General features: G+C 37.3%; 2 protein-coding genes and 3 long non-coding RNA genes across 11 annotated transcripts in view; 3 read left to right on the top strand and 2 right to left on the bottom strand.

Moving 5' to 3' along the window:
- LOC110972632 (NLR family CARD domain-containing protein 3-like) overlaps positions 1-18,887 on the top strand; it is a 204,578-nt gene that overhangs the window by 130,169 nt on the left and 55,522 nt on the right. The gene's annotated exons all lie outside the window — the stretch shown is intronic.
- LOC127530708 (uncharacterized) overlaps positions 1-18,887 on the bottom strand; it is a 61,908-nt gene that overhangs the window by 26,122 nt on the left and 16,899 nt on the right. The window lies entirely within an intron of this gene.
- Positions 821-8,569, top strand: LOC127530695 (uncharacterized). Its single transcript, XR_007937378.1, has 6 exons — positions 821-897; positions 2,402-2,499; positions 2,589-2,636; positions 3,023-3,060; positions 5,556-5,707; positions 8,122-8,569. It is a non-coding gene; the product is annotated as an uncharacterized LOC127530695 (long non-coding RNA).
- Positions 8,578-12,208, top strand: LOC127530666 (uncharacterized). Its single transcript, XM_051938022.1, has 4 exons — positions 8,578-9,190; positions 9,298-9,453; positions 9,538-9,630; positions 10,684-12,208. The coding sequence occupies exons 1-4, from the start codon at positions 8,708-8,710 to the stop codon at positions 10,987-10,989; spliced, it is 1,038 nt and encodes a 345-aa protein (XP_051793982.1). The 5' UTR covers positions 8,578-8,707; the 3' UTR covers positions 10,990-12,208.
- Positions 13,621-15,737, bottom strand: LOC127530704 (uncharacterized). The gene is made up of 3 exons (XR_007937387.1): positions 15,602-15,737; positions 15,420-15,512; positions 13,621-14,623 (listed from the first exon to the last, which is right to left on the bottom strand). It is a non-coding gene; the product is annotated as an uncharacterized LOC127530704 (long non-coding RNA).

Raw genomic sequence — 18,887 nt, 5'->3', positions numbered from 1 at the left:
TAGTACAGTATTTTTATTTGTCTATTTTGTGGGTTTACAGTGTTGGGACATGTTTTCTTGTGATTGTCTGTTGACTGAATGTGGTTATATGAAGAAAATTAAATCATATTTTCAAAAGTCTGCAGCATTGATCTTGTGATGTGTTTGAATTTACTATGTTGTATATTTGCACTTTCTTTGTGTACTTCACTGACAGTAATCTATTCACTGAGAGGTCCAGAGGTAGAATTGCCAAAGGTAGAACGGAGATTGAGATACCAGAGGTAGAAGTGCCAAAAGTGTTTTAAGTTAAACACAGCAGTGTGTAACTGGTTCAAACAGAACTAAGCCTTATGAAATGTGTGTGTTTCATATGGTAACATAGTATGGCTTTTATAAATGTGGATATAGTTTTTACAATAGTGTTTCATTTTGCACAGGATCTGAAGTGTTTTCCATATTGTGTGTGTGGTTGGGCTAATTGTGTGTAGTGTTTTGAAATTCCAAGCCCTGTTTTCAAAATCGTGTTTAAGCAATTGTAAAAAAAACTGTAAGACATTTTAAAACTAGTAAAAGAACCTTAAAATCGATCCTAAAGTGGATAGGGAGCTGAGTTTTGTAATAACTGTAGATTTGAAATGCTCTTTTGAGAAGACCACTCTAAAAAAGGATTCAAGCCTCCCTTTAATATAATACATTCCATTTCAGTTGGTTCTACATAAATGCATTTGTTTTTTAATTCCACAGGCATACTCAAATTAAATCCACTGAGTTAACTTAAAATGTATTATTAGTTTCGTCTTTGGCATTTCTTACCATAAATAATTGAGTTGGATTTACAGAACCTCTCTATACGCATGGGCGGAGAGAGTTCACTTTGTCTGCTACCAGTGACCAAGCGCCACTTCTGCAGCTGCGGTAAGTACTAATTTATATCTATTGAATGCAGGATGCTGTTCATACTGTAGAAAATGTTCAAAATCGGTGTTTGACGTTATGACAATCATAGCCGACGAACATTTAATCGGTTTAGGTTTACAGTGTGGTCTAAGGAGAGCTGCTAGCTGCTAGCATCTAGCATCCCTTCAGGCAAACCAACCACGGGCACCTCATGCATTGTAAAATCTATTTTCGACACTTATTCTCGTGGGCCTACGTGACACCGTTTTTCCCACCACAAATTGTGGTGGATGGTGTTATTTATCGGAGTTTTTGACTTTACAGCATGATGAATAGCGCGCCCCCTCCCCCCCTCCCTTACTCCAAACCTCTTGCCTGTTGCATGCAGCCGTAACCGTGAGGAATGGCCAACTAAACTGCGTCAGTTAACAGTAAGTATCAGGCCTGTAATAAGGGTTTAGAGTGTTTACATGGCTTCCACACGTTTAAGTTATTCACACCATGATGACTGCTTCATGTTTAAGCGCGGTTTCGTAGAACGTCACCGCACCGCTGCGAGCATGTCATGACTTGTTGTCGGTATCCGTGCCCGCTCTATTACTTTGAAATTAAATTATTTGGATCCGACTGTCCGCTACACTCAAGAGTTACATGTCTGTGTTGCTCACAGGGATCATACAACCGCAGCGTTACCGTTATCAGGAAAAACTACCGCACCGGGGAACACACACACACACACACACACACACACACACACACACACACACACACACACACACACACACACACACAGAGCAGGTGAAAACATACAGGCATGAAAGACTTTCTAACTTGAGTATGATCAACCTTCTGCTCCAGTAGTCTGCAAAACAGATGTTATTTGTTTTATTCATTGTTTTTTGTCAGTAAAATGATGGATACAAAATGAATCTACAGTCAGAATAAAATATAACAAATACACTTTTGGGACAAGAATTCACTGTTTCTGGGAGTGTAAAGAAATTGAATTATTTTTGAGTGCAATATGTGGAGAAATTAGCTTAGTGTTAGAGCAGCCCCTGTCCCCAACCCATTGATTTGTTTACTAGGCCTAATCTCAGACTCTCTGAAGGTACACAAAGAAACTATTCAATTTCTATTAATGCTGGCTAGGAAAACTATTATGGTTAAGTGAGTTGGTGCTGATCCACCGTCTGTCCAACTGTGGAAGTCTGTGGTGTCAGAAGTTTTGACATTAGAGCGACTGAGGTACTGCATTTATGAAAAAGTGGGAAAAAACTCTTAAGTCCTTGAAAATTATGAGTACTATGACATAAGAGTAAATGTGTGAATGTATTTGGGTTGGTTTGATTTACATTTACAACACTGCTTGGTTACTTTGCTGAGAAATTTTTATTTATTTATTTTTATTGTTTTATGTGCCCTTTGATGGATGCTGTATGCGATATTATGGACTAATTAAGATGATACTTTTTATAAATCTGGACCATTTGTAATTGTTTTTTTTTCTTGTTTTCTGCAGTGTGCTCAGTGGATGTGTGACATTGAGACATCAATTAGTACACATATTTGGGCAACAAGAAGACAAGTGAGACTTAGCTGTGTGTTAAAGTCTATTTGGTAAGTATTGCTTTACGAGTATGTCTTGTATTTCACTTTAAAAAGTATCCTTTCCTTAACAACTCTAACAATTAATGTTTAACTTGTAGTTTGATCAGCTTCACCAAGCCTCTGCCTTGCTCTAACCTCCTAGTGCTGTAAGTATTATGCTACTTAGTCAATATTGACTCAGGATTATCTACAACACTACCATTTGGGGATATATTATCGCTAAAGATACTTCAATAGTATTGGACAACATAAATTTGGTATCATGAAATCATGAACAAATTATCAAAAGGACCCAAATCCTTTTTAGGAAATAAACAATCCCAATTCTTTCTTTGAATGCCATTTGCTGCAGTGCTGTCCATTCATTTTGCTAAATTAATGCTGTGAAATATTAATGCAAGAATGACAGAATATGTGCTAGTTTTACAAGTACAAAAATATAAAAAATCGATTTGGCCTAAACAAATTATGATGCACCTTCCAGGTTTTTAATGAGATATGCTCTAATATGGTGTCTTTTTCCCTTTTATAGGAGAATGAATGTGGAAATGCAAAGAATGCAGTTTTGAAGTAGGTAGCAGGTATTTGTTGTTGAAGCATTTTAGGCAGAGTCATGGACACTTCAGGGGCAGTTTCCGTTATCCATGTGCTTATACAGATTGTCCTTGCACATTTAATACATGGAGTAAGCTACTGAATCACACATACAAACTTCATAGCAGACAGCAAACTCCAGAGCGAGTAGAAGGCTGTACTTTCCGGTGTCATGTCTGCTCATGCAGAGAACTAGCATCAGAGAGAGATTTTTTTCAACATTTAAATGGGCATCTCAGGCATGATGAAACTGTTCCATGTGTATTCCTAGGGTGTACATTTACAACTAATATTTATAGCACGTTCAACACACACAAAAACAGAAAACACAACCAACATTCATTTAAAGACTTTAAAGCCAGTGTTGTCAGTGCAAACACTCATTTGGATCAGTCAGATAGTTCTGCAGATGATCCACCAGAGTCTTTGGATGTAGATGAGGATTATGAAACCCAGAATTATGGTGATGGTACAGAACTAGACCTTCCTAATGTTATTGAAGAGAAAATTGCTTGTATTTTATTGAAATTGGAAAATATAGTTCACATTCCCAAGGCAGTAGTTGATGAGGTTCTCTCTGAACTTCACTTTATATTAAGTACAGCATCTTTGCCTGCCACAAAAGCAGTTGTTTCTAATGTTTTCAAAAATCATGAAGTACAAGTGGAAGAGTCAGTAATCCATGAGCTTGCCACTGTTTTATGCAAATCTAACCCACTGGGCATAGCTATTGCAAAAGATGGGCCTCTGGGTACCGCTTATAAACGCTCACAATACTATAACTCACATTTTGGTGTGGTCAAGCCTGTAGAATACATTTTGGATGCTCAAAAGAAGAGGACATTTCAGTATATCCCTCTCTTACAGTCATTGCAACAGTTAATATTTCACACAAGTGTTCTTGAACATCTTAAGATACATAAAGTACAAGAGCAGCTGTTGGTCAAAGAGTACAGAACCATAAGAGACGGTGAGTACTTTAAACAAAACAAGTTTCTGTCTGGGGAAGGTTTTAAAATAGCAGTCAATCTTTATGTAGATGATTTTGAGATATGTAACCCTCTGGGTACATCTCGTAAAAAGCATAAACTCTGTGGTGTCTATTGGGTGTTGGGTAATTTGCCACCAGGTTCCCATTCAACGCTTAATTCAATTAATTTAGCTGTTCTATGCAAATCTGATGATATCAAGGCATATGGTTTTGAAAAAGTTTTGGAGCCTCTCCTACAAGACTTGAAAATATTAGAACAGCATGGTGTTTTTATTTCTCAGCTTGGTCAGTTTGTCAAAGGTTCTGTCCAGTGTGTAATAGCTGACAATCTTGGGGCACATTCAATTGGAGGGTTCGTTGAAAGTTTTTCAGGAGGGTCAATATGCAGGTTTTGCACTGGAGACAAATCTGAATTTCAAATTAAAGATGTCCAGTCAGGTTCCTTCCAGCTCAGAACTAGAGACATTCATGATGCACATGTCCAGTCTGCTAAAAAGAATGCTACTGTTTGCTGCGGTGTGAAAAAACTGTGTGTTTTAACAGAGCACCTTTTACATTTTCATGTTTGCACTGGCTATCCCCCTGACATTGTACACGATCTCTTTGAAGGTATAGTTCCAGTTGAGCTGGCCCGTTGTATTGCTTCACTGACATCCAAAAAATACTTCACACTTGATGACCTTAACACATTGATTCAGACATTTCCTTACAAATGGGGAGACAAAACCAATCGCCCCCATGTCATACCTCAGTCTTTTACATCTCGCAGCACGATTGGCGGCAATGCCCATGAAAATTGGGCCTTGCTGAGATTGCTTCCCTTTTTGATTGGCCAAATCTTACCAGAAGATGAGCCTGCATGGCAGGTTGTACTAGAGCTAAAGGATATTGTTGAGTTGGTTGTAGCTCCCATTCACACAGACGAAACCATTGCATATCTTGAGGCTAAGATCTATGATCACAGACAGCGGTATCTTGAACTCTTTCCACATGCTAAGCTTTTACCAAAACATCACTATTTGGAGCACTACCCTCATATGATTCGTTGTTTTGGACCTCTAATTGCATTGTGGACAATGAGGTTTGAGGCTAAACATAGTTTCTTTAAGCAGGTAGCTCGACACACAAATTGCTTTAAGAATATACCTCGGTCATTAGCTATCAAACATCAACTCATGCTTGCTTATCACACACATTCCCCGACTCTCAAGAAGTCATCCCTGGAGGTCACAGATGTCTCATTCATGCCTGTTGATGTCCTCAATGAGGGAGTAGTGTCTCAACTTAAGCAGAGATACCCAGATTTATCTGCATTACATATGACAAAAAGTGTGTCTTTCAGTGGAATACATTACAGTGAAGGAATGCTTATTGCACATGGATCTGTAGATGGACTGCCCAGATTTAGGGAGATTATTCAAATGTGCATTGTGAAGGGAAAGCTGTGTTTTCTAGTGAAAGATTTATGTGTTTGGTATAGGGAGCATTATCGTGCATTTGAGCTGTCAGCTTCACCAACTAGAGAGGTTACCCTTATTGAGCTTGCTGAGCTGAAGGACCCATATCCTCTTGTGGACTACTTGGTTGGTGGTGTGCGTATGACAACACTGAAAAGATTCATCATAGTGGAAGGTGAGCATAATCCTCCTCCTCAACCCAACTCCCCCAAATCTGCCATCCCTAGCTTTAATTGCCACCCACTGTTGTGGACCAATCTGAAGTCATTTTTATAATCAGTCTTGCAACAATATTGATACAGGATTAGGGCTGGGCAAAAATTCGATTAAATAGATCCATTGTTTTTTTTTTCTGCAGAAGATATTAAAAAATGTATAAATCGGGATTTGTTTTCTCGCCTAAGTCCAATTGTACGATGTTGCAATTTATGAAAAAAAAAGAAATTTTCATGATGGTTGGCCTTGTAAGGTTTGCAACAGCACTTTTATAAGCTTGTATTTGTTGTAAGTATATATTGATCAGAGAGTTTCATGCTAATACTGTGAAAATACCACAGCCTTTAGTGTTTTTGTAGACAAACCTGTCTATGTTTCTACTACAGTACATAATCAACCTTTATGACACAGACTTTGACTTTAAGAGGAAAATACACACGTGGACAAAATTGTTGGTACCCCTCAGTTAAAGAAGGAAAAACCCACAATTCTCACTGAAATCACTTGAAACTCACAAAAGTAACAATAAATAAAAATTTATTGAAAATTAAATCATCAAAATCAGCCATCACTTTTGAATTGTTGATTAACATAATTATTTAAAAAAACAAACTAATGAAATAGGGCTGGACAAAAATGATGGTACCCATAACTTAATATTTTGTTGCACAACCTTTTGAGGCAATCACTGCAATTAAACGATTTCTGTATTTGTCAATGAGCGTTCTGCAGCTGTCAACAGGTATTTTGGCCCACTCCTCATGAGCAAACAGCTCCAGTTGACTCAGGTTTGATGGGTGTCTTCTCCAAATGGCATGTTTCAGCTCCTTCCACATATGTTCAATGGGATTCAGATCTGGGCTCATAGAAGGCCACTTTAGAATAGTCCAACGCTTTTCTCTCAGCCATTCTTGGGTGTTTTTGGCTGTGTGTTTTGGATGGTTGTCCTGTTGGAAGACCCATGACCTGCGACTGAGACCAAGCTTTCTGACACTAGGCAGCACATTTCTCTCCAGAATGCCTTGATAGTCTTCAGATTTCATCGTACCTTGCACACTTTCAAGACACCCTGTGCCAGATGCAGCAAAGCAGCCCCAAAACATTACTGAGCCTCCTCCATGTTTCACCGTAGGGACAGTGTTCTTTTCTTCGTATGCTTGGTTTTTGAGTCTATGAACATAGAGTTGATGTGCCTTACCAAAAAGCTCCAGTTTGGTCTCATCTGTCCAAAGGACATTCTCCCAGAAGCTTTGTGGCTTGTCAACATGCATTTTTGCAAATTCCAGTCTGGCTTTTTTATGAGTTTTTTTCAGCAGTGGTGTCCTCCTTGGTCGTCTCCCATGAAGTCCACTTTGGCTCAAACGACGACGAATGGTGCGATCTGACACTGATGTACCTTGGCCTTGGAGTTCACCTTTAATTTCTTTGGAGGTTGCTCTGGGCTCTTTGGATACAATTCCAACGATCCGTCTCTTCAATTTGTCATCAATTTTCCTCTTGCGGCCACGTCCAGGGAGGTTGGCTACTGTCCCGTGGGTCTTGAACTTCTGAATAATATGAGCCACTGTTGTCACAGGAACTTCAAGCTGTTTAGAGATGGTCTTATAGCCTTTACCTTTAAGATGTTTGTCTATAATTTTTTTTCGGATGTCCTGGGACAATTCTCTCCTTCGCTTTCTGTTGTCCATGTTCAGTGTGGTACACACCTTTTCACCAAACAGCAGGGTGACTACTTGTCTCCCTTTAAATAGGCAGACTGACTGATTATGAGTTTGGAAACACCTGTGATGTCAATTAAATGACACACCTGAGTTAATCATGTCACTCTGGTCAAATAGTTTTCAATCTTTTATAGAGGTACCATCATTTTTGTCCAGGCCTGTTTCATTAGTTTGTTTTTTTAAATAATTATGTTAATCAACAATTCAAAAGTAATGGCTGTTTTTGATTATTTAATTTTCAATAAATTTTTATTTATTGTTACTTTTGTGAGTTTCAAGTGATTTCAGTGAGAATTGTGGGTTTTTCCTTCTTTAACTGAGGGGTACCAACAATTTTGTCCACGTGTGTATTTGGACAACATAAAGACAAAACTTGATTTGTCTAATTTTTATGTTGCTGGGATTTTTTTTTCTCTTTTTTTAAGAGCGGGAAAAACTCAGTTAAAATCAGAAACCGAGTTTAGTGGAACAAATTGGGGATTTTATTTTTAGGCCATATGGCCCAGCCCTACACAGGATTCAGATATCACCGAAGTAGATGTTCTTCTATTTTTTAGACTTGGGAAATCTATGAAATATTTTCTTCAAAAATAGAACTAATGTTTTGCGTTTCCTGCTGTTCTGTTTTGCATTCTCCTTTTTTCTCATTTAGACTAAAGGTGACCAGTAATGGCAAACCCCGTAGTTCTGCGGATCCTCTTTGGTGGTGAATATGACTCAAGAAAACTTACCCTTGCTTCTGGAATCCCTGGAACAGTGGAAGAGCTACAAACAATAATAAAGACTGTGTTTCAAGTGAAGGATGACTTTCGGTTGCAATACATGGACATTGACTTCAACCAGTTCATGAACCTAACTTCAGTTTCTGAAATTCAAAACAAAGGCACACTTAAAGTTATATACTGCTCAGTGTCTTCACCTGAGGAGCCTTACGTCACTTTGTATCCAGTGAGCTCACCTGAAGGGGCCTCGTTTACCACTGCAGATCCTCAAACACCATCCTCTTCAGTTGCCTCTTCATGCAGTGATGATACACTCTACACCTCAACTCCACATTCCTCTCCAGAAACTCAGTCCTCAAAAGTGTCATCGTGGCCCCAGGTTTTGTGGTACCCAAATTCTCCTATGAGGCTGAATTTGAGCTACAACTGAAAAATGAGGAGTTTGAGACAAGCGGAACACATTTCAACCCTGGACCAAAGCTGAAAGGAGTCATCCTTGAAGGTTTAGCCCAAGAAATGGTGAAATACACAAAATACCCCAAAGACTATCAGTGTGAAGAAGTTGCAGCCGCTTTGACCAGAGCTCATCCTTGTTTGGGGCAGCTTGGATCCAAGACAGGGTTTTGGGGATGGAAACAGTCTCTGAAATATAAAATGCAAAACTATAGAACAAAGCTGGGGCGACTTGGACATCCTGAGATCCGCGTCAACTGCTTAAAGCACAAACGAGAAGGCCAAGGCAAAGCTGCAGCCAGCGTCAAGAAACCCAGAAAGGCTGAGATTAATTACATTCCTCTCCATCCTAAAGGTGAAACTGCAAAAAGCTTGGAGGATGAGAGGATTGCATTGTTGTCAGAAGTACAGAAACGGGACAATGAAGTGGTGATAAGGGCAAAAATGGAAAAAACCTTCTCTCATAGAAGACTGGAGATAGTGGAGCAGAGGCCAATGGTAGCTGAGTTCAAGGACAGGTGGCCTGCCCTGTTTGAGCACCGTGAAGTGAGTAAATGGGTTCACAGTTGCAATTTCATTGCTTTAATAAGTCTGTATCCCAAATATTTGAATCAACAAAAATCTCTTTACAGTGTTTACAAATCTATTTTCAGGTGAATGCAGAGTTCATGCGACTGACCACCAAACCATTGCAATCGAAGTTCATGTCCCAGCTGGACCATTTCTCAGACAAACTGGTTCAGATCTTCAGTGGCAAAGGAGGCGTAAAGGGTCAAAAGATGAAGAAGGTCCTGGAAATCGCTAAGTCGGTCAGTAAAAACTCAAGGAACATCCTTTTTTAATTTATAGTGTTTATTTTAAGATTCTGATGCAGATTTGTGAACTTGTTTTAGAGTGGCAACATTGACACCAGGAGAGAGTGCATCTTGAGAGGCCTGATCATCTACCTCAATGAAGATCCAGACTCTTTCTTTAAGGAATATCTGGTAAGTTTTACACATTTTTGGTGTAGCATTTAGCAATGTCAGCAATATCAGTCTTTGTCTCAGTGTTTATGCAACTGTACAAAAGCATTGTGTTTTGTAGTTAAGATATTAGACACAGTCTGCAAAAGGATTTTCCAGTACTGACAAGTTGTGTATCATAGTGTGCAGACATTTAAAAAACTGTCACAAAATAGGTTTGATAAATCAATTTCCAATGCACACAGGTCTGTTGACATTCTGGAATTCCCTCTAGTTCAGTTGAATTTGAAGACACAAATTCTATTTAATACATTCTTTGTGAAAGATTTAAAAGACTGATTCAAATTGATCTAAAAACAAACCTCACTCATTTACTTCATAACTTTTCTGACAAATTGCTATCTTGTAATTTTCTGTAACAATTTTTTTTTGCACATCTTTAGGTGTAATTGGCAGTGGTTGTAATTCATAATCATATTTACGTACAATTTATACAAATCATTTATTCACATACCTGGCTTCAAAGAACATTTAAGCTAGCTTTTAAACAAGGAACTAACACAACTTAAACTCATCTTTTATTTTAGTGTGACATAATGCATTAAGTATACATTTAAATATTTTCCTTTATATTAGGGTCATTACTCAATCAGTATAAGCTCCTCTTATACTCACTGGTCAAAAAAATCTTTTAAAAAGGGGCTAGCAGAGAAAGAGTAGCCATTAGGTTTTCAAATTCTATCAGCCATTGTGGTAGACTATTAATTTCCAACCCTGGTGGGCATAAATATTTAAAAGAGAATTTTTCATTTGCACAAGGAAAATAAGAGCCTTACTTTTTTTGGTGTTGTTTTTTGGAGCATGTTTGGGTGTTTATTAACAAAAAAAGGAGACTTTATATTTATTCTTGAGTACATTTGTGTGTCTGACCATGTGAATTCATCTGATTCCATGAAGTGCCTATTATTAAACAACCCTATGGACCACAGCTTTGCTATTAAATGTATTAAGTTTCTGTTTGTGCCATTAAGCAGGTCATTTACTTTAAGTGTTATGTGTTTTTTTGATGGTAAGGACCCTGCTACTGAGAACGCAGAGTCAGATATCGGAGTTATGGGGATCTACATAATCCGACGAGATGGAGATGAGGAACCAGAGGATGTCGGGATTGTGATCGAAGGCACCAAAGTCCTCAGCCAAGTGGGTAGTGTCATAATGGGATTCATCTTGACATTTGGGCTCATTTATGCCCTTGATCTAAGCTACCCGGAAAACCTGAAGTACACCTTCGAGTTTTGCCAGAAGATCATCATGAATCTGGATGGGCACAAGCTGAATACAAAAATACAGCAGTTAAAAATCAAGCTGTTTGCTGCATAAAGAGAGGACATTAAGGGACCTGTTTGTTTTGTTGCCACTCTTTGACCTCCCTCCTCACCAAAGATTAACAGTAACTTCTCCCTGCCCATTCTGGAATTCTGAAACAGCTTGATACTGCACAGACAGACAAGGGACTGTATGGGAGTTTGTTGTTCTCCCGTTCTTCAAAGCAATAGAAATGTCATGGGCACTGATGAGTGTCTTCTCATGCAAACTTTGATTGTCAAATGGAAAGTCCAGTTTCCAAATTGTGTTACTCAGATTTTAAGTTGATGGACCTTATAGCACTTTGATGCACTTTTATTTCTGCTCTGAATTGGAAGAACTCCGCATGTTGTAAACCAGGTTTTTACAGGTTAAGGTTTGAATGGCTGTACGCCCTTTGGTATATTTGAACAGATAAAGTCTGTGGTTTTGGTCTAAAATAATTAAAAAGGGAAAAGGACTGTTCAGACATATATTTAGATCTCCTTCTTTATTGAGCCTTTCCTATTAGTGACTCTTGGTTATTGGAAAGCTGAATGTCAATTTTTTCAACAGTAAAAGAACTGGTAAGGTACTATATCCAGGGCACTGGGCAAGAATAGCACACCTTGTAAATTGTTTTAGCAAGGAAACCCTTACACATGTTCATGTTGAAATGTTTTCATGCATTGATGTCATTGAAGACTTTACCGTTCTATGTCAATGTTTATAATAGCCTCAAAAGCACTTTGAAATCTTTTGTAAGACTTAAGAATATTAAAACATGACATTGTCGTGATTTCTCAGTTTGGTCAGCAGTTCAATAGTTTTGTTCAGTGTGGTATAGCTGGCAAACAAAGATTGAACTGTCGTAATGATGAGATAATGTAAATATGTATAATTTTGTGTTATTCTAATCTAAAATGTTCCCAGATATTTTGAGCAAAGATTCTGTCAGGTGCTTTGCAGCTTACACCCATTGTACAATTTTAGTACAACTGTAAGACTGTCCCAAGCAATAGCAGCATTATCCATATTTTTATTAGAAATGGGTATGTCTGTAAATGCATAATTTCAAAATCGTCCACTGTTTTAGTGTTAATTTTTTTTTAAAAACGGGTGGACCTGCACTGTCATGTTATTGTTGCATGTGGCAATTCAATAAAAATGAAGTAAATACAAAGTTCTGTGTAATGTCATTTCAGCTGGGGGGAATCAAATGAAAGATTTGATTTAATTTAAAATAGATTTCATTTTAATTTGGATGAATCTAAATAAATTTATTTGAATTTAAGTTATTATTTTGTTGTAGTTATGACTAATAAAATTTAGGAGAACTTACTCAATTGAATAAAGTTAGATCAGTGTAAACCAATTTCTCTAAACTGATGTATACAATTTATTTTGAGTTTAACAAATAAAAATTAGTCTGATTAACGTAATTAAATTAAATTTAACCTATGTTTATAATTTGAGTTGGGGCTACGTAAATATATTGGATGGAAAACCTGCCCACAAATGAATTGAGTTAGTCCAATGAGTTATTTTTTTAGTGCAGAGAGTAGGGCATTACAATAGTCTAAACGAGAAGAGATAAAAGCATGTATTAGCACCTCCATGCTGGCCTGAGAGAGAAACGGACGGACTCTGGCTATGTTCTTAAGATGGTAAAACCTATTTTTGTTACCTATTTTATGTGTGGAATAAAGCTCAGCTCAGAGTCAAAAATCACGCCCAGGTTTTTTTACAAATTCTGCTGGTTTAAAATCTTCTAATTTAGATAAAAGTTTCTCTCTCTGACCTTCAGGACCTATAACTAAAACCTCAGTTTTGTTCTGGTTGACTTCCATCCATGACTTCATGTCTAAAATACAGTTTAAAAGGGTATCTATTGGCTAAACACATCGAATACTTTAATATGAAATGGATGGACACTGCAGTAAAAAGACGATTTCAAGTGAACTTTCAGAACTGAGCAGCAAGTTGTATCATAAAAACCCAAATATTGGAGGATTGTCTGATCCAGTACACTGTAAGAAACAACAAGTTCAGTTTACTTAAAAAAAAAAAGGAAACTCGTTGCCTTACAAATATTAAGTAAACTTAACTAGAACTCCTTATGTTTAAACAAGCTGTTAATATTGAGTGCACAGTACTACCATCAACTTAATTATTTTGAGTATTGAATCTTAATGCTAACTTGATTGTTTTAAGTCTGCAATACTAATTTTGAATTGATTATTTTGAGTATACAATTATAGTGCTAACTTATTCATTTTAAGTCTGCAATACTAACCTTGAATTAATTATTTTGAGTATACAATTATATTGCTAACTTGTTCGCTTTAAGTCTGCAATACTAACTTTGAAGTAATGACTTTAAGTGTTCAATACCAAGCTCACTTTGTAGTCTGAGTGTGCAGTACTTGAACTTTCTTCCTTTTAGTGTTAAATATGTTTTTTGCCTTCACACCTAATGTTTAGTAGATCTTATTTGATTGCCATGCAGTTAAAATCTAAAAGGAACATGCAAGACTTCAAAACATTATCCGCACCTGCAAACACACTTAAAACAAGTTAATGAGAACAGTCTTCAATTAATTCAGCGGCCATAATACATTTATTTCCACAAATGCAATAACATAGGGCCGCTGCTGGACAGTGAAATGTTTCTCAACCTGGTAAAAAAGTCAGCCTTTCCTTATCAGAACGTTTCAGAGCTACTACGGTTAAGTGCCTTGGAAGAAATTATCACAGAGTAACAGAAAATTTTCAGAGGCACCCAAAATGGGCCAGTGACCTTCATTTTCCAAAAGTGCACAATACAAAAAGCTTAATCAAACACACAAAATGTAGTCAAACACAAAAAAATGAATCTGACTGCAGATTAACAGTCAAGATGTTTTGTACACATTATAAAAAATAAAATAGAATAAAGGAAGGTGAAATCATACAATCAAGCTAGCAATCAATAACTGCCTTAAAAGGTCAACAAGTGGTCCCCCCCAGACTGTGACTGTACGTCATTTCCTTTCTAACTGTAAAACTTTATGGTGAAGTATCAAATATTTTCATTGTTTTTAACTACAACAACAGACAAATTACAACATTACAAAAATTTAGAAGTAAACTGAACGTTTTCAATCAGTTTCCAACCAAACAGGATGACTTTGACTTAGCAAAGAAGATAGTTTTTCAGTGTGAGAAGTTTTGGAGATAGTGCCTTGGAGCCCAACCCAAGCATCACTTTTTGAATAAAGACACATCTGTGTCCCTCTTTCTATCCCTGTCTATATCCCTCTCTCCTGTATACTTCTGTCTCCCTCTTTCTATCACTCTCCATCTGTCTATATCTGACTTAGCAAAGAAGATAGTTTTTCAGTGTGAGAAGTTTTGGAGATAGTGCCTTGGAGCCCAACCCAAGCATCACTTTTTGAATAAAGTTGAGTGTGTTTGTCATGCATTTTGGGTAGTTTAAATGTAGTGCATAAGTCAAACCAAAGACAAGGCAAAAGTCCTTAATGTCCTCCATGACAATGCGTCCCTCAAGGACAATGGCGGTTGACGTTGGCTGAAGATGAGTTGAGCCGTGACCCAGAGGAAAACCATCTTGACTGACAACAGTCACAACACCAACTGTCAGAGATGCCAGGTCCTTGTCACTTGTGTCCTGTGGAAAAAACATATGTATTAAATGTGAAATAAGGAATAATCAAGAGCTTAAGTAGTTTAACAATAGGACCAGGGTAATGACCAGGATCAGCACAGTGGAGAGTGCTGCCCACCAAAGTACAGACCTTGGAAAAAAGCTCTCATCGTGACACCTCAGCTCCCCACACACAGGTTGGTGATGACAACCCTTGCAAGTGAGACGGTCTTATTTTGTTTGCATTGTCTGTTTATTCTGCTAACTCCTGTGTTGCTGGTGCCTGCAACTATATATCTATATCTATATATCTATATATCTATATATATATTCAAATACACATATACATTCATAAATATATTTTTATATTATATATCCCTCTCTCCTGTATACTTCTGTCTCCCTCTGTCCATATCCCAGCTGCAGATAGAGATAAATGCTCAGAAGTCTTTACTGCTTCATTAGACAACCTTATAAACTTCAGAAAACACACAGAACATATATTTAAGAAAAGCCAAGACACAACAAGCTTGTAATTTTAATTCTAAAATAAAAAAGGTCCTGTTAAATATTTGATTTAAAAGTTGTTTTTTAGTTATCAGTATGTGCATGTGTAAAGTAACTTCATGCACAAATTACATCGTATACAGCTGAGAGATGATCAGGAGTCATGATCTAGATATCCAAGAATAAACCTGCAAATGATGACCATGCAACTAAGAAACCAGTGCTAGGGCATTCAAGAGATGAACTTAAAAATTTCAGTACGTATCACATTCTGAAACTGCAACAACACAACTTATTTGATAAAAATACTTACATTGCATGTCTTGAAGAAATCACTGGGATTATCACTGACTGCAATGGGAATCCCTTGGAGCACAATGGAGCGCAGCACAGTCACATCTTGTGGCTTTGATAAAGGGATCAATAATCACTTGTCAGCTGAGGACCTCCACACATGGCTTTAACTCAGTACTTAGACTGAGAAAAAAAACTTACCATCAAGTTTGTGCCTTTTTTCCCAATGGCTCCTTTTTTCGACTTGAAGAGTTCAAAAAAGCGAAGGAGTGTACTTGTCCAACGCCTCAAAGAACTGTACTTCAAGATTCTTACTGGCAATTCTAGTGAACTCTGCTAATACCTGCAGAAAAGGGGGGGGGGGGGGGGGGGATTTAGGGGTGGGGGAGGAAGAAGGCCAATCAGTAAAGTATGAAGACATCCTTTTAAATAAAACTAGTGTTGCAAACTGAAAACGGTAAGGGCTACAAACAAAAGGGAGAGGAAAGTGTACCTTCAGCTTTTTGTGTGAAAAGGATATATTGCAGAGTTTTACTGGAAGTTACATTTCTGGCCTCAATTTAACAATTGGTATAAATTGCTACAAAGTTTTGAAAACAGGAAAATTAACAAGTTGGGATTTTTCAAAATTTAGAGAAACAAAGCTAAAAGACACAAGTAGACCACAACTGAAGGGCCATGCTGGAAGACAAAGCTGTTGTTTAATTAAACAAACCTTAAAAAAATCTGAAGAATGTAGAATTGAGACTACAATTCTTGTACCTAATTTCTTGGATTCTTGCAAATTTTTATATGTACTTTTAAGCTATTAAAATTTCTATTTTATCACAGAAATAATGAAAAATATAGGAGTGCCAAAATTGTCTTGATCTAATTTATATTGCCAAAAATGTTTTAAGCTGGAGAGTATTATTGACATTTTACCAGAACTATGCTTGCAATAGTCACCCATAGCCATAGAAAGCATTTATTAGAATTCTGACTTTAATCTCAGAACTCTAAGAAAAAGGCCAGAATACTAAAAAAATAAAAATAAAAATAAAAAAAGGGAAAAAAAAAAAGGTCTGAATCTAATCTCTTAAATCATATTTTTCCCAATGGCCCTTATCCTTTTCAGTAGAATCCTGGCTAATCTTCTCAAAATTCTGAGAAAAAGGACATAACTTAGAGAAAAAAAGTCAGAATTCTATGAGAGGATAAGAACCACTGTTTAAAAAAAAAAAGGTTAAGGTCTCAAAAAGTTTTCATAACTATTTTGAAAAAAATGAAATAAAATAAAGTCAGACCTTATTTTAGCCATTTTGGAGCTAATTTTATCTTTTTTAATCATATTCTATATACACACGTGGACAAAATTGTTGGTACCCCTCAATTCACAATTCTCACTGAAATCACTTGAAACTCACAAAAGTAACAATAAATAAAAATTTATTGAAAATTAAATAATCAAAAACAGCCATTACTTTTGAATTGTTGATTAACATAATTATTTAAAAAAACAAACTAATGAAACAGGCCTGGACAAAAATGATGGTACCTCTATAAAAGATTGAAAACTATTTGACCAGAGTGACATGATTAACTCAGGTGTGTCATTTAATTGACATCACAGGTGTTTCCAAACTCATAATCAGTCAGTCTGCCTATTTAAAGGGAGACAAGTAGTCACCCTGCTGTTTGGTGAAAAGGTGTGTACCACACTGAACATGGACAACAGAAAGCGAAGGAGAGAATTGTCCCAGGACATCCGAAAAAAAATGATAGACAAACATCTTAAAGGTAAAGGCTATAAGACCATCTCTAAACAGCTTGAAGTTCCTGTGACAACAGTGACTCATATTATTCAGAAGTTCAAGACCAACGGGACAGTAGCCAACCTCCCTGGACGTGGCCGCAAGAGGAAAATTGATGACAAATTGAAGAGACGGATCGTTGGAATTGTATCCAAAGAGCCCAGAGCAACCTCCAAAGAAATTAAAGGTGAACTCCAAGGCCAAGGTACATCAGTGTCAGATCGCACCATTCGTCGTCGTTTGAGCCAAAGTGGACTTCATGGGAGACGACCAAGGAGGACACCACTGCTGAAAAAAACTCATAAAAAAGCCAGACTGGAATTTGCAAAAAATGCATGTTGACAAGCCACAAAGCTTCTGGGAGAATGTCCTTTGGACAGATGAGACCAAACTGGAGCTTTTTGGTAAGGCACATCAACTCTATGTTCATAGACTCAAAAACCAAGCATACGAAGAAAAGAACACTGTCCCTACGGTGAAACATGGAGGAGGCTCAGTAATGTTTTGGGGCTGCTTTGCTGCATCTGGCACAGGGTGTCTTGAAAGTGTGCAAGGTACGATGAAATCTGAAGACTATCAAGGCATTCTGGAGAGAAATGTGCTGCCTAGTGTCAGAAAGCTTGGTCTCAGTCGCAGGTCATGGGTCTTCCAACAGGACAACCATCCAAAACACACAGCCAAAAACACCCAAGAATGGCTGAGAGAAAAGCGTTGGACTATTCTAAAGTGGCCTTCTATGAGCCCAGATCTGAATCCCATTGAACATATGTGGAAGGAGCTGAAACATGCCATTTGGAGAAGACACCCATCAAACCTGAGACAACTGGAGCTGTTTGCTCATGAGGAGTGGGCCAAAATACCTGTTGACAGCTGCAGAACGCTCATTGACAAATACAGAAATCGTTTAATTGCAGTGATTGCCTCAAAAGGTTGTGCAACAAAATATTAAGTTATGGGTACCATCATTTTTGTCCAGCCCTATTTCATTAGTTTGTTTTTTTAAATAATTATGTTAATCAACAATTCAAAAGTGATGGCTGATTTTGATTATTTAATTTTCAATAAATTTTTATTTATTGTTACTTTTGTGAGTTTCAAGTGATTTCAGTGAGAATTGTGGGTTTTTCCTTCTTTAACTGAGGGGTACCAACAATTTGGTCCACGTATGTAGTGCAGATATCCATAATGACCCTATTTCTTGACACTTTAAGACGACACATAAAACTATACATACTTTTCCTTAGGATGGCATAAAAAGTTGGCACATTACTGTTTGTGAACATGTGACTAATACTAATCCATCTCGGATGCTTGAGTAAAATCCTAAAAGCATCATTATATGCCACCTGCAGTTTCCTCATCTTTGCAGCACTGTACCTGGACCACAGATGTGCTGTATACAATGGTGTGCAGTAGGATCTAAACAGAGCAATCTTGACATTATCCGTACATTTACCGAATTTCCGAGCAAGCATATTAGCTTGTGCATACAATTTACGGCACTGACGTTGAATGTCATTATCATCATATAGATCGTCTCTGATCACATGTCCAAGATACCGGAATTCACTAACAACACCCAGCACTTGGTCTGCTAACATGAATGAGGGAAATTCTGACTTCTTGTCCTCTTTTGTTTTTACAATTAAAATAACACTCTTCCTTGAATTGAACATGATATCATATTCTACACA

The sequence above is a fragment of the Acanthochromis polyacanthus genome, chromosome 17 (genome assembly GCF_021347895.1).
Source record: "Acanthochromis polyacanthus isolate Apoly-LR-REF ecotype Palm Island chromosome 17, KAUST_Apoly_ChrSc, whole genome shotgun sequence".
Lineage (NCBI taxonomy): Eukaryota > Metazoa > Chordata > Actinopteri > Pomacentridae > Acanthochromis > Acanthochromis polyacanthus.
The sequence above is the reverse complement of the archived record's forward strand: the minus strand, read 5'-3'. Positions and strand labels throughout refer to the sequence as shown.

Coding starts and splice junctions, on each gene's coding strand:
- LOC127530666 (XM_051938022.1), top strand. CDS start 8,708: ATGGTGAAATACACAAAATACCCCAAAGACTATCAGTGTGAAGAAGTT. Junction 9,191..9,297: donor CCCTGTTTGAGCACCGTGAA/GTGAGTAAATGG, acceptor ATCTATTTTCAG/GTGAATGCAGAGTTCATGCG. Junction 9,631..10,683: donor CTTTCTTTAAGGAATATCTG/GTAAGTTTTACA, acceptor TTTGATGGTAAG/GACCCTGCTACTGAGAACGC.